General features: G+C 39.9%; 1 protein-coding gene across 1 annotated transcript; it reads left to right on the top strand.

Moving 5' to 3' along the window:
* Positions 1-4,087: 4,087 nt before the first annotated feature.
* On the top strand, positions 4,088-12,979 carry LOC127576190 (V-set and transmembrane domain-containing protein 5-like). The gene is made up of 4 exons (XM_052026597.1): positions 4,088-4,227; positions 8,060-8,386; positions 10,864-11,007; positions 12,434-12,979. Exons 1-4 carry the CDS (start codon positions 4,149-4,151, stop codon positions 12,463-12,465), a joined length of 582 nt encoding a protein of 193 aa, XP_051882557.1. The 5' UTR covers positions 4,088-4,148; the 3' UTR covers positions 12,466-12,979.
* The last annotated feature ends 3,740 nt before the right edge of the window (positions 12,980-16,719 follow it).

Below are 16,719 nucleotides of genomic sequence, written 5' to 3'. Positions count from 1 at the left end.
CTCCCCCTGTAATCTAGCCTACAGTTTTGAGATATTTGTTTGCATACTTAAGTTAGATCTTCTGCTAACCAAATGAGCTGCCCTAAAACATGGACCCCACTGTATCTTCCTCTGTGACAGGGTGCACTCCTCAATGGGATGCCACTCTCAACTGGTCAGCAAGCCCCAGCAAAGTGATCTTCAGGCACAACTGGCTGGCTACACCCCAGAAAGGCCTTGATTACCAGTGAGGTCCTCCCACAGATTCACCAGCTGTCATTGCTGTTGCTTAAGTTAAATGTTTGCAATGCCTTCTTTAAAAACACTGGAAGTATTTTTTTTAGAAAAGTACCATTTAAAATTCAAAATCAAAGTAAAATTAAAATGCCAAAACGCACATGCAAACTTAAAACAAATAACTAATTTAAACTAACTGAATAAAATCAAATAAAAGGGCTACTTACTACTCTTGCAGCAGCTGGTTCTTGTCATGGTGTCATGACAACAACCTTTCCCTCAACGTCAACAAAAGAGCTGGTCATTGACTTCAGGAAGGGGGTTGGACCTCTCTACATCAATGGTACTGAGGCTGAGAGGGTTGAGAGCTTCAAGTTCCTGGGAGTGAACATCACCAATAGCCTGTCCTGGTCCAACCACGTAGATGCCACAGTCAAGAAAGCTCACCAGTGCCTCTACTTCCTCAGTGGGCTAAAGAAATTCGGTATGTCCCCTTTGATACTCACCAACTTTTATCGATGCGCCACAGAAAACATCCTATCTGGATGCATCAGAGCTTGGTATGGCAACTCCTCTGCCCGGGACCACAAGAAACTGCAGAGGGTTGCGGACACAGCCCAGTGCGTCACAGAAACCAGCCTCTCCTCCTTGGACTCTGTCTTTTTATCGGTTTGCAAGACAAGTTTTCCACTGTATCTCGGTACAAGTGACAATAATAAACCAATAGCAATACCAGAAATGAACCAGGCAAACATTTGTTGAAATGAGATGTCATGATTCATTAAACTGTTTAAATTCACAGGACTTAAAAGGAATAGTTCTGATAAGATTCACTTGGTTCAATTGGTGCAACTAAAGACACAACTGTAACAAGCAGATCCATTGCTTGGCTTGGGAGGGGACAACCCTTTTCCAACCACCACCTTTGACCTTTCCTCAATCATCCAATAATTCCCCAAGTTCTCAACCGCAGAGTCACATTCAATAAAATCAAAGGTCTTGATTTGCAGCTACCTCAAATATTGTGAACGAATTAGGTGTTAGCATGAAAAACACTTCCCACCAGGACTTGGAGAGATGAGTTCAGGCTATGAAGTCACTTTTCAAGGGCCTTTGGTAACCACTAACGAGGTGTTATTTCCTTTAGTGCTCCACAGAGCAACTGTGAAGCAGCTGGTGACATAGATTCTAAACTTAAAGTAGAAGTATTTTCAAATTTCTTAAAGTGAAAAATCTTCAAACAACTGCAAGAAAACCTAATCTGACTGAATCCAACTCAGAATGATCACCTCTTATATTGCTATATGGATAGCAGTAGAAGCTGATAATTGCAGGTGGTGAGGGCAGAAAATTGTACTTGTCCCTCAAAGGCCCCACTTACATACTTTCATGAGCCTACCATTTGTTTAAGACCTTTTGTTTTCTCTGTTCTGGCCACCAGGAAAGATTGCCACGAGGAAGTTGGAGTGCATATGGAGGCAGCAGGAAGTGGTTGGAACAAGCAGTTGTTTTTCACCTGTTGTTGATCATATCTAAACTCGAGTGAATATGACGTGTTACTTCGTGTTGGTTGTAAATGAATCTGTGTGCATTTCGCAATTTAAAAACATATTAATGATAGCTGAGCAAGATAAACTAAGCAAATACAGCACACCTTTGTGGTCATTGCTGTTAGCTTAGGGCAAAAGAAAGTGTAACTGTGGCCTTGTAAAGCTTGCTGATTAAGCAAAGGTGCTTTATTTAGACCCCAGCACTGCTCAAAGTAAGAAAAATATATGAATTGACTTTTGAGGAAAACATCTTCATGTAACCCATTTTGTTGCTAGAGTGCAATTTCAGGAATGTAAATAGCCTAAAAATACCTGATACTATTCTGCTTCAACAGTATGTTTAAATTGCGCAACTGGAGTTAACATCAAGTTAATATGGAGATATGTTGCAATATTGTACTCACGTAAAGGGGCATCATACTTTTAGGCAAAAAAACAATTTAATATTTTGTTTTATTGTAAATGTGATTTATGTAAACTGATTTTTTAAATGTATTTATTCATGGGGCCTGGTCATCACTGGCAAAATGAGTATTTGTTATCCCTCCTGAATTGTCCCTGAACTGAGGAAATAGTTAAACATCAACTAGTGGGTCTGGAGACATAAAGTCCAGCCCAAAGGTTCCTTCCCAAAAAGAATATTAACAATTCAGATGGACTTTTATGATAATCAAGTAGTTGCATTGTCACTATTACTGATGACAGCTTTTTTTTGTTAAATAAAAATTTATCCCATATAATGTATTTTATAAGATTATAAAATATCTGATTTAAGTCCAGATTTATTTAACTGAATTCACTTTCTCCAGCTGCCTTGTAAGATTCAAACCTACGAATTCAGATCAATGGTCCAGACCTCTGGATACTTCTCCCATCGATTAAGCAATGAGCTACCGTGCATGATGTTATGGCAGAATACTGAAGCACAGGCAGTTCCTCGCCTGTTTCAAATTAAAAAATATGGTCCAGTTTTCTTCAACTAGGTGATAAGCTTTTAGCAATAACCCCATTTGTTACATCTTTACTTAGACTTTCCATGCACTGTATGCTGTACTCTTAAAGCACGGTGTGATTGGAGTTGGTACTGCTGGAGGACGAGAACCTAAGCTGGGAAACAATGAATAATTTCACAAGAAAGTGAGCTGAATCTCAGGTTGTGCTGGAGCCCTTGATAAAGGAGCTATAAAATAAAGTGTAACTCCAGGATAAGGAGTCTGCCATTTGGGACCAAAATGAAGAGAAATTACTCAGAGGATTGTAAATCTTTGATATTTCCTCTGTCAGAGTTGCTCAGTGGTCGAGCATTTTCAAGACCAAGTAACCTGAGGAACAAGGTTTACAGGGCAGCAAGATGAAATTGAGGTACAGGATCCACCATGATCTTATTGTACGATGGAAGAGATTACGGCAGCTGACAGATGGTACCCAAGTGCACATGTCTTGCACAAATTCCTCATTGAGATTCCGCTAATGGAATTTCTCCTAAATGCTCTGGGTGAGCGTGGGCTCCTGCTAACAGTCCTTCTCCCGCTCTCAAAGACAGCCAATGTTGTTCCTTTATTTAAGGAAGGCAGCAGGGATAAGCCCAGTAACTGGAGGCTGGGTAAGTGTTATGTCAGTGGTAGGGAAATTATTGGAGAAAATTTTAAGGGATAGGATTTACATACATTTGGAAAGGCAGGGACTGATTATGAATAGTCATCATGGCTTTGTGCAGAGAAAATCCAGCCTCATTAATTTGAGGAAGTAACTACAAAGATTGTTGAAGGTAGGGCAGTAGACATTGTCTACATGTACTTGACTAGGTCCCACTTGGTAGGCTGGTCCAGAAGTTTAAGGCACGTGGGATCTAAGGAGAGCTGGCTAATTGGATTTGAAATTAGGTGATAGGATGCAGTGAGAAATGGTGGAAGGAATTTTTTTTCCGATTGGAAGACCGACTAGTGATGTACTACAGGGATTTGTGATGGGGCCTTTGCTGTTTGTCGTATGTATTAATGATTTGGATGTGAATGTAGGAAGTATGATTAGTAAGTTTGCAGATGATATGAAAATTGGTGGTGTTGTGGATGGCGAGGAAGGATGTCTAAGGCCATAGCAAGATGTAGATCAGAATCATACTGGTGTACAGATGTTTCCACGGAGCAACAGGCATTGCATCTCTCAGCGTGCACACATTGGGACAAGGCCTGGATAAACTTCCTCAATAATGCAACACCTTTCTTGTGACAGGCTGTGTGCCAGCTCATATGCAGATGAAACAGGAACCAGTTTGTCCAGTGCACATTCCGTCCGAAGTCCAATTAAATGCATTTTGCAAAAGCAGACGCTGTGAGTAATGCGTGTGCTGTGCTACTAATCCAACTCCTAATGGATGGTTAAATGTTTCTCATGAAGACGAACAGCTGGAACCACAGAAGGATTCTCTTAATCTTGTGTTTTTTAGGCTTGTGGCTACAAAGTAAGTTATCATTTTCATATTTTTGGTTGTGAAGAAGAATGTTTTTTCCTTTGAAAAGATGGCAGAATCCCCTCTGAACTAGCACTTTGACTGACAAGTGTCAGTCAACATAGGAGATAGGAAGGGAAGCTGGATTGGTAGCTGTTATATTTGGATGTGGGAGATGAGGGAGATTTAGTTTGGAGGACAAATAAGATAGCACAAACTGCAGCAGCAAGCAAATGGCAAAAAACTACTGGAGGAACTCAGCAGGGCAGGCAGCATCTGTTGGAGACAGAGGGGTGATTGACATTTCGGGTTGAGACCCTGCATCAGGACTATATCCCCTCTGCCTCCACAGGTGCTGCCTGACCTGCTGAATTCCTCCAGCAGTTTGTTGCTTTGCTCCAGATTCCAGCATCTGCAATCTTCTGAGTCTGCAAGTCAACAGAAACTTTCTCAGGATAATAAAGAAATCCATTACCTTCATGTTTGTTTTTATAAATGTAGGTAGAAAGGGATAGGGTACATAAGGAGGTCTGGATTAGCGTGGCTCTTGAAGATCACCTCAGTGCAGTGGGCAGCTTTGATGGAGAAATACAAGATCCAACTGAGCTTGATGTGGTCTAGCCAGATTAAAGTTTCTCCACTGCTTTGCCGCCACTAATTAGAACTAATTTAAAAGACATCAAGTATTTAACTCCCAGATAATCATTACAAAACGAGCTGCAATTTTTTTGTTGTTTTTGGAAGTAAAACGAATTATTTTAGACTTGTCATTAGATAGTGAAACATGGTTAATCAGGTTTCTGATTATAAAGGATGTTCTATGGAGACATGATTTCAACGAGAGAGGATTTCACACTCTCTTCACAAGGGGTATAACTTGGTCACAAAATTGTCAAACTTAAAGCCACTGAAGTGGGTATGAGGGGTGAACTGGCAGCAGTAGATTAGGAAGTTCGATGCAAATATTTCTTATAGATAAACGATGGAAAACATTTAAAGATATATTTTGAAATTCTGTACTTTATTACTTGTAATTCTCAACAAGAGGACATTCATGTGAACAATAAATTCTCCACAGGCAAGTTATCCATCCAGAGCTAACCAAAGAGCTCAATAAAATCATTTGATTTATAGAAGAGGCATATAATGGTGCCAAAAACAAAGTAAGCCTAAAGGTAGGAGACTGAAATGTGGCAAATGCAGCAGCATTATTCAAGAAAAGAGGGAGATAGAATAAGGGAACTAAATGCCAGTTGTTATAAATCAGTTGTAAGGAAACTACTGCAACCCATGGTAACAAAGCATTGAGGAAATCACATTTGACAAATCTGATATGTCTTTGAAAATATAACTAAGCAGGGCTGATTAGGGTGAATAAATAGTCTATCTTGATTTTTCAAAAGGAGTTTACTACGATACCAGCACTAACAATGATACAAGTGACAAATTATCAATATTTTTAAATCCCATATTTTGAATCTGCTGATCCCAGAAATATGTAAAGATAGATTTTGTTCATAAATAGGTTATTAGCAACATATCTTGCTCAAAGGTTAAATATGAAAGTAAATGCAAAATTATCTGTCTGCCCCACTCCATTCAGCCACACATTCTAAAATAACATCCGGATATACCACTGGAGTCCAGCCATGTGAAGAATGGTATAGCGATTTTAAATAAAAAACTTACACTTGTTATAATTGAATACTTTGACTTGATACCTATATAACAGTTCTTTTGTAAAACCTGTTAAATAAGTAACAGAACTGAACATTGCACTACTTGCCAGAGGCCACTGTACCATTGGATGAAATCAATATGGGGGAGAAGAATTATCATCCATACTAAATCCAACTTTTTGTTGTAAAGGTAAAACTGTGTAGACAAGAAAAAAGCATATTCTAATTTAGTATGAAGGAACTTAATACAGGTAATGCAAACATTTTAATTTAAACATTCATTCAATACAGCTGTATTTGTTGAATCATTTATATAAATATTAGATCTATCCTGGGCCCAACACATTGATGCAATCACAAAGAAGGCACGCCAGCAGCTCTATTTCATTATTAGTTTGAGGAAATTTGGTATGTCACCAAAGACTTGCAAATTTCTATAGATGTACAGTGGAGAGCATTCTGACTGGTTGCATCACAGCCTGGTATGAAGATCCAATGAATGAAGATTCAATGGGCAGCACGGTAGCGTAGCAGTCAGCGCGACGCTATTACAGCACCAGCGATCGGGGTTAGATTCCCGTCGCTGTCTGTAAGGAGTTTGTACGTTCTCCTGTGTCTGCGTGGGTTTCCTCCCACATTGCAAAGACGTACAGGTAGGTTAATTTGGGTTTAAAATGGGTGGCGGGGACTTGTTGGGCCGGACGGGTCTGTTACCACGCTGCAAATGAAAAGAAAGATCACAAGAGGCTGCAGAGGGTTGTGGACTCAGCCAGCTCCGTCACGGGCACAACTCTCCCCAGCATCAAGGACATCTTCAAGAGGCAATGCCTCAAGAAGGTGGCATCCATCACTAAGGACTCTCACCATCCGGTCACCATCTGGGCCCTCTTCTTGTTATTACCATGAGGGAGGAGGTACAGGAGTCTGAAGACCCACACTCAATGATTCAGAGACAGCTTCTTCCCCTCCACCAACAGATTTCTGAACAGTCCATGAACCCATAAACACTACCTCATTATTTCTTGTTTTTACACTATTTATTTGTTTATTTTGTAATATATAGTAACTTTATGTCTTGCACTGTGCTACTGCTGCAAAACAACAAATTTCACATCATAAGACAGTGATAATAAATCTAATTCTGATTCTAAAAAGTGTTAACTTAGACATTAATCATGAACATATCAGGCTTTTAAAGTTGTCTTGCTGACTCATTTATCCTAACATTGTGAAGCATTGCTCAATGACAATTTCTTTCATATTTTCCCAACATTTAATACAAGATTTTAGTCAAATCTATAATAATTTACCTTTTATTTATTTGGCCATTCTGTGTTTCAAAATAGGATTCTATTTACATTGCCTATCTGGAATAAAGAACACATCATGGATTATTGTATAAATATCACCAGCAAATTGACTTTGTAAATAAGACTTCATGGACAAATGTACCTTAAATACAACTTCAACTGTTGAGACAATGGAATAGAGTTTAATTTCATGAGAAGAGGCCTTATCTAGGAATATGACCTCTTTATCGTGCCACACATTTTCAGGTGAAAGACATTTTAGCATCCAGTTCTAGCCATGGCTGTACTTTGAACTCAAACCAGACAGCTCTGACTGTGGCTATCAAGATCATTCGTGGTCCTTAGATCACAGGCTCTTTTCGAGCTGTAGATGTAACAGAGTGGTAGATCATTTTAGCAACTTGTGCCCCACTGACTCTAATTAAACTTGAACCATTTTGGACACTAACAGATTTATGAACCAGCTGTACTCTAAACCAGGTCAAGCAGAAAGAATCCGTGCAGTTTGTTGCTGGCAAAATAGCCATATTCTCAGTTCCAAATTGCAGCTGCACCACACAAATATAAACCATGTATGAAGCAACAACTGACTCAAAAATGTTTTTTTTTAAATTATGGTTCTTTCTAGGTTTGACAGGCCAGCCCAATATTGGAGGGAAATTTCCCCTGTTTGCTTGTTACCTGACTGCCATTGTGGGTTAGACTCTTTTGTGTTGTACATACGGTACCAATGAGCACTTTCGCAACTGTTCTTAGATTTCCTGCCTCATTAGGTGCTCAATATGTTCAAGAAGTTTGAAGGAACACAGCATATTTGCAAATATAATGAACACACCTATTTCTGTCATTTTTCAGTTAATGGAATTACGATATCAATACCTCACTACATTGTCAATGCCACAGTGAATGAGAGTGCCATTCTTTCAGTGGACAATAAATGCAATGGAACACTTTCTATTAAATGGAAGCACCTGTTACCATGGGGAATGAAAAACATTGTCGACTGGAATCCAGGCACTTATCGAAACATTTCAAGGAGTTATGAAAACCGGATTCAGGTGTACAGAAACGGATCCATCCAGCTTTCAAATGTTCAGCTCTATGACGCTGGTTGTTATGTTGTGACTGTAACAGATAAAGAAGGAAGCAGCAAGGATGGTGTTATTATATTGAATATATATGGTAAGATACAGTTAAGAATTCATTTGTTCTTTACTCACATTTTCACAGTTTGCTTGTTTTCATTTTTATTTTGTCCGAAGGCAGAAATTGTGGCCTCATCTTTAATTACACTGGTACTCTGCTGGTGGATCACACAAAAAGTGCTGGAGGAACTCCAGCAGGTCAGGCAGCATCAATGGAGGGAAATGAACAGTCGATGTTTCTGGCCGAGACCCTTCATCAGGACATTAGAGTGATGGGAGGGTGGAGAAGAGGGAATATCCAGGGTGGGTGGGGGTCTTTGATTATGTTGGCTGCTTTACTGAGGCAGCGAGAAGTGTAGACAGTCCATGGAGGGGAGACTGGTTTTTGTGATGTGCTGAGCTGTGTCCACAACTCTCTGCAGTTTCTTTTGGTCTCAGGCAGAGTAGTTGCCATGCCAAACTGTGATGCATCTGGATAGGATGCTTTCTATGGTGCACCTATAAAAATTGGTGGAAGCATCCTGTCCAGATGCATCACGGCTTAGTATGACAATTGCTCTACCCAAGACTGCATGAAACCGCGGATAGTTGTGGACAGTGCTGTAGGAGTGCCGGGGGAGGGCAGGAATTTGCACCAGCTTCATGGCACCCCCAGGTTCCCACCACAACAGTGGGCAACAGTGTGGGAGTGTGAAGGGTAGGAGCATACGCTCAGTTCCCAGCACAGCAGCACTGTCAGTAATGCATCTCCCTCTTTATTCAGTGTTGATTCCATAAGCGTCACCTTTCCTGGGAAGGTATCTGGCACACTAAGCAGTGTACCAGTGCACACCTGTCTGATGGAAAATGGGCAGGAGGACAGTTAAAATTACAAGACTTACTATCCCAAAATGACTCTGTTCCCTTTTCTGGTTCTCCGTTTTAATCTGCTCTTTGGAGCAGGAAAATTCAACCCCAGAGAAAGTGTTAGTGTTTTAGACATGTCAATGATTCTATGATTTTACCTTAGCAGCCAATTAGCAACCTCAACCAGAGATCCAAGCAGCAGAGATGTAAAGGCAGTGACAGCTCCAGTCAGGCAAAATTGACCAGGAACCAGCCCCGAGGTCCAGAATGCAAGATTTGTATTTATTTCAATTTTTCTTGTGAACAGCAAAGGGTTTTTTTACTGGGTAACAAGGGAAGCTCTTAGCTTCCTTTAGGCCAGGCTTCCTTTCTTCCCCATATCACAGCAGTTGTCTCCCCACCCTGATCCAGGATTGCTCAATTGCAGTGCAAACTTTCCTACGATCACAACCAATAACTGCCACTGACTAGTGGGAATTCTGGAGGTACCAGATCTCGTGTGCCTTTATCCCAAAGGGCAGCCGCGGCCTTTATAATGATCCCTTCCTTGTTCACGTGGCTGAGAAGCTCCAAAGGCTTTCTGCAAAATCCCCCTCATTTTCCAGCCAGGCTCCCAATCCAGTGGCCATGGGTCCATGTTTTGTTTTAAAGATTGGCAGCAGACATAGTTGCTGATTTTTTTCCCCTGCACCATTGTTCTTCTTCCTGCCTGGTAATAATAGGGCTAATACCCTCAGACCTGCGTGACCTACAGAGTGTTTTACATTTGAGTCTAAGGCAAGAGTTTATTTTCAATAGATTACTTTTCACAGCTTCCTTAACAGCTGTTTCCTAACATAGTATTGATCCTTGTTTACAGTTGACCTAATTCTAACAGTTTCTCAAATATTCATTGGCTTCTGCAAACTTGGCATGGAAAAATCTTCAAAGGTATTATGTCACCCAGCACCTTAGGCCAGAAACTATAGTTTGAGGCCAATTCCAGCACCTCAACTGCCAACAAAACTCTGGAGCTTGGAAATGATTGGGACAGCTCAACCGTTCCTATCCTGCTGGACTGTGAGAGGAGGGCTTCTCTTTGGGATAGAGACCTGCTGTATGTGTAGGTCACAGCCTAAGTTTCATCCTTTGTGAGACAGAAATACCCTTGCTACATAGAAGTTGAATGCTAGAACACCCCTTCCAAACTGAGATTGCAGCCTCTGGGAAACCTTTGTTATTACTCCTGAGAAACTCACAAGAGCTATATTAATTGACTTTCCCCCAAGCGGGCATGGTAGTGTAACGCTTTACAGCACAAGCGACTCAGGTTCAAATCTGGCCACTGTCTGTAAGGAGTTTGTATGTTCTCCCCGTGTCTGCGTGGGTTTCCTCCAGGTGCTCTGGTTTCCTCCCACGTTCCAAAGAAGTACAGGTTAGGAAGTTGTGGGCATGCTATGTTGGCGCTGGAAGCGTGGTGACACTTGCTGGCTGCCCCCAGAACACTACACAAAAAGATGTATTTCACTGTGCGTTTCCATGTACATGTGACTAATAAAGATATCTTATCATGTCAGTTTTCACTGTGTTTCTGAGGGAACAATTTACAAAATGAGCATGACACTAAGAAAGTAGAGTCAGAAATCTAATTATAAATTTCATAGCATTTTAACGTTTGTCTTTCTACAGAACCACTTTATAAGGATTTGCACTTTGTGGCTGTCATTGTTACAGTACTTGTAACGTTATCTACTGTTCTAATGTTCTTGCTGTGGATCTGCAATCAAAGTGTGAAACTCTACAAAATCAAGAGGAGAGCATGGAATGCAAATGGTAATCAAACTGTGGTTTGATAGAAGAATTCATTGTGGTAAAGCACGGAGATCAGTATCTTGTGTGGTGTATATGGGTGCTATAAAAACGTACTGTTTCCTCTCCCTGTCTTATTTCTCATCCACATGCTTCATCTGCTGTCAAGATCCTTATTCATGCCTTTAGTTTTGAGGCATGGCTAATCCAATGCTGCTTCTGACAGCCTCCCAACTTCTAACACAAACTCATGCAAAATCTTCCTGCCTGCATTCTAATTCACACAGTCTCATTCATTTACCATATGCTGACTATCCTAGAGCAACTCTCTGCAAAGCATCAATTTTTAAAGTTCTCATGCCTCCACGGTCTTGCCTTTCTTTAGCCTGCTCCGGTGCCAAAACCCTCAAGTCTCTGCATTTTTCTGTCCTTTTGCACATGTCTTACTTTAATAACTGACTGGCAGCTCTGACTTCAGTGTCTACACCCTGTAGAACTGCCATAAACATCTGCCTCTCTACTTTCACTTCCTTTAAGACACTCCTTAAAACCTACTCCTTTCAGTCTCACCATCTTAATTTTTTGCTTGAAAGCAATTGTTCATTTTCATATTTTTCTTGCTTTATAGAATGAGGTCATTTGCCTCATCAAGTCTTTGCTAGGTCACAGACCAATCCCATTCCCCCACTAAATTTCCCTGTAACTTATTCTTCTCATTCCCATTAATTCTACCTGCCACCTACACTAGTGGCCGATTAGCCTACAAAACTCACGTGCATTTGGGAGGAAATCAGAGCACCCAGAAGAAATGTACACAGTCACAGGGAGAACGTGCAAACTCCTCACAGACAGTACCGAAGGCTAGGATTGAACCTGGGTCACTGGAGTTGTGAGGAAGCCAGCTCTACTAATTACATCATTGTGCAACCTGATAAAACATACTCTTAATAACAAAGTTTGTCCAATGATGGTATATGATATAATGATGATGTATAGTAAAATGGTGTTAAATTTGGGGGGAGGGGAAGGGGGAAGAAAGGGGAGAAACAGTTAGTTGTAAACTACACATTATCAGGTTATCTGAATCAACATTACGAGCCAAGTAATATAAATGAGTGCTTACTGAGGCACACTTTAAAGCATACCAATTAACATTTCAGATTATGTGTCACTTTAGTTTAATACGTCATCTCTAAGTGAAAAGTGATGAGAAATGCTCAGCAGTGAGGAATCTCATGTTTCACTTAAGATCAAAACTGCAAGACATATACAGAAACTCACCAGGATCATTAAGATGCTACCTTGATGCTTCTTAGTAATGTTCGTGTGGCATAAAAAGCTGGCATTTATAGTTTCCACCTAGATGCTTATTCAAAACTATCTATTTTCTTCTGTTGACAAGAGTATGATTTTTTTTCTAATACGTGCTTTGTTTTTTTTAAATCCCAAGGTTCGACGGATATGGAAGTAACATCACTTTAAAGTTGCTAGATGAATTCCAGTTCACATGTTGGATTAAGACTGACAGAATTTGAAAACTGAAGGAAGGTATTCACACTAAGAAACATTAGTGAATATTCACAATATTACATATTCACATTATTTCATACAAACCCATCAGTCAACTATCACCATACAATAATAACTAAATGGTTTTAGCTATTTTGTGATATTTAGTTTTACAACTGGTTTTATAAAAAGGCGTACTATGAGCATGGCATTTGTTACTCAGCCATGCTCATAGTACACTACTTCCATTGTACATTGCAAGTAGAATATTAAAAGCATGCTTTAAGTAAAAATTAACCCAATAAATTAGAACAAGTAAAGTCTATTGAATACATTCTGTTGCCAATTGTTTAAATGTAGATCACAGGATTCTTTAAAATGTCAATATTTGAATGATTGTGTGAACAAAACTAATTTAAGGAAAACTACAAACTTTGCATGATTCTTGGTATCAAAATTGTTTGCTGAGGGAAAAATACAAATTATATATTTTTTTATACATAACAACATTATGAATATTCTGTAAAACCTCATTATTAAATTTGGACTCTACTAAATTAAAAATGATCTTCAATTTTTCAAGTAGTGTTAAGTTTACATAGAATGGAATAAGTACATTAATGTTAATATTTTCAGTGATTCAAATCACTTATGGAGTAATACAAGCCAATAATACTGTTGCTGAATTCATTTTCAATGGATAACTGCAATCTGGGGTATGACAATGTTCCTGGTTGCTCAGTAGTGAAGTTCAATACCTAACCTGAGCTGAATTATTGGTTTCAATGTAATACGATACCACAACTTCCTTCCATGTTAAAATAAGCAGACATCAACTTGTGATTCATTACCCAAGTTATTCATCTACTGCGATGGCCTATGGCACTTGAAAGTCTAACTGACACACACTAACCAAGATCCCCAAAGAAACTAATCAAAGAAGGACAACAGTTCAAGACCACCACTGACTTCTTCAACTCTTAGTATCATCTTATAGAACCAAAGGGCCTAAAAAAATCTATTTACAATTTTTCTTCATAACTTACCTCCATTAAGTTTTCTAGTTGCAACAGTATTTATAAATTCATAAGGGAAATTTAGATGAAAACTCTTCAATCCCTTTGATCTCATTCTCCCAGAAATATATTTGCACCTTGCAGAAAGTTACTTACAAATTCTAGCTTCCTTTGTGGTATTGAGTTCCAATTGTTGATTACCCTCTATGTGGAAGAATGCCTTGCATTTATCCAAAAATATTATTAAGGTGCAGCCTTGAATCCACACCCTGATCCGGATTTATTGGGATATCTGAAAAACTGTTAAATGAGTTCTCCTTCTCAATGTTTAAGATCTTAATTACCTCAATAGAGCCTTTTTTTCATCTAAGTTTTCCACATAACTCACCCCCTCCCACCTTTAATTTACCCTCATCATCTACACTCACATTTTCTTGTCTCCTTTGTGCTGTGGTAACCAGAACTGTGTTCAGCATTCTAGTGAAGACACAAGAGACTGCAGATGCTGGAATCTAGATCAAAAAACAAACTGCTGGAGGAACTCAGCGGGTCAAGCAGCATCTGTGGAGGGAAATGGACAGTCGATGTTTCAAGACCCTGCACCTGGACTGAAAGAGTAGAAGGGAGATAGCCAGTAATAAAGAGGTGAGGGGTAGGGGTGGGGCAAGAGCTGGGAAGCAATAGGTGGATCCAGGTTAGGAGGGGTGATTGGCAGTTGGAGGAGGAAAGGGTGGAAATAGATACAGAGGCTGGGGATGGAGGAGGGAAGGGTGCCCCACTTGCCCCACGGAAATTATCTCCTCATACCTTTACTCTATCTTGTCACTCCTTGTCCAGTCCCTTCCCACTTACATTTGGGACACCTTACATGCTCTCCACTATTTTAACAACTTCCAATTCCCTGGTCCCCACCATCTCAACTTCATCATGTAGGTCCAAAACCTATTCATTTCCATTCCCCATCAGGAATGCTTTAAGGCTATCCATTTCTTTCCAGAACATAGACTCAACCAGTTCCCCTCTACTAACACTCTCTTCTGCCTGGTGGAACATGTGCTTAACCTGAACAACTTTTTTGATTCCTCCTACTTTCTGAAAATCGAGGGTGTATCCATGGTCATTTGCACGGGCCCCAGTTATGCTGGCCTTTTTGTTGGCTACGTGGAGCAGCCTTTGCTCCGAACCTCCCTGGCACCACTCCTCAACTCTTTCTCCACTACATCACCAATTATATTGGTGCAGACTCCAGCACCTGTGCAGAACTCATCAATTTATTCAACTTTACTACAGACTTCCACTCTGCCCTCAAATTCACTTGGACCACTTGTTGATATCTCTGTCTCTATATCAGGAGACAAACTATCCACTGACATTTACTACAAACCTACTGACTCCCAAAGTTACCTAGAGTACACCTCCTCCCACCCTGTTGGATCCCATTCCTTTCTCTCACTTTCTCCTTCTCCACCTCATCTCTTCTCGATGAGGCCTTCTACTCCAGGACATCCCTGATGTCTTTTTTCAGGAATTTCTTTCCCCTCCTCCACCTGTCCATCACTCACACACAATCCTCCCACTGGGTACCCTCCCCCCACTGTTCCCATCTGCTCACCCTACCTGTTATTTGGTTCCATGCTCCACCTTCCTTTCCTTTCAGATTCAATCTTCTGCAGCCTTTTGTTGCCTCCAGTTATCTCCTCCCAGCCTGTTGCTATTTCCACCCTTACCTTCTCCATTTACTAGTTACTCCTCCTCACCTGGATCCACCCATCGCTTGCTAGATTTTGCTCCACCCTTTCCCCTCTCCTCTTTTATATTGTCTATCTCCCCTCTACTCTTTCAGTCCAGATGAAAGGTCTCAACCTGAAACATTGACTGTCCATATTCCTCTTTAGATGCTGCTTGACCTGTTGGTTTCCTCCAGCAGTGGTTTTTCCTTTAGCATTCCAGTAGTATTCTAACTGGAGCTCTGTCTGGCTTCAGCACGGAGGCTTGGAATTTAAACTCTAATAATTGGGGAATAGAATTATGTATCTGAAAAGATTACTTGCTTCAAATACTACAATATGCAAGCATTAAAAAAATGCATTGCATGAATATGGCAGTACTACTGCTATGCCCTTACTTCACACCACAAATTATTGATGTTGAATTTATTTTGCCACTGGTCAAACAGAACTGTTTTTATCTTTACTCCATCATGACATCTCAAACACTATTTCTAATGCACTTTTCAAAATTTAATGGTAAAGTCTCACAAGCAACAATGAAATAAGTGATCAGATATTCTGCTTTGGTATGTTGAATGAGGATAAATATTGGCCAAGACACGAGTTTGTTTTTCCTTGAGTAGCAACATATGATCTTTACTTTCACTGAGAAGGCCTGACAGGGTCTTGCTTTGAATTAGCATCCAAAAGGCAACATGCCCACAAGCACAGTACTTTCTCTGTACCACACTTAGGCACTTGTTTGGTTTACACACATAATATATGGCTCTTATCCAAGAGACAGGAATATTATCACCATATCAGACATGTGATAACCCATTACCACTTTCCCTTTAGCCATGAACCAGTCATACCTTAGTCTCTATACTCACAAACCTCAGTTTAATTAAAAGCTTTGGAAATTTTAGACAAATGGCACTCATAAATAATGGGTTGACCAGATGAGATTAATACCATCTAAAGCAGATTGTCTGTAACCTGAAGATTATTTTCTTGTGGTTATTCTTCCATTTACTTCAGATTATTTATTTTATATTTCTAATTACTGTGGTCTGATTGGTTTTGTAACTGGATTATGACTGATTTTTAACTACATGAATCCATCTATAACTTGAAAACATCCAAAGATCAGGGCTGACCATTACTGCATATTCATCCCTCATGATATGCAGCCCCATCTCCCCACAATCTCTGCCCTCTGATGTATAGTTCCTGGGAACATAATATTCAAGCTAAAGCTAAATGCCCATCTTCCAATTCAAATAAGATCCATTATGGCAGTTTTATTTGAAGGAAGGAGAAAATTAATTTCCATGACCAATCACTTTCCTATATTAAATAATAGTGATGCAAAGGCTAGTATACTGAAATCAAACAGATGAAGCAGAAAGAATAAATTTTTAAAACTCATTTATGGGACGTGGATCATGCTGGCAATTTTGAAGTTATTGTCCGTGCCAAACTACTTCCTGAGTTGAAGC

The sequence above is a fragment of the Pristis pectinata genome, chromosome 11 (assembly GCF_009764475.1).
Source record: "Pristis pectinata isolate sPriPec2 chromosome 11, sPriPec2.1.pri, whole genome shotgun sequence".
NCBI lineage: Eukaryota > Metazoa > Chordata > Chondrichthyes > Rhinopristiformes > Pristidae > Pristis > Pristis pectinata.
Note: the sequence above shows the minus strand (reverse complement) of the source record. Positions and strands in the feature narration are given on the sequence as shown.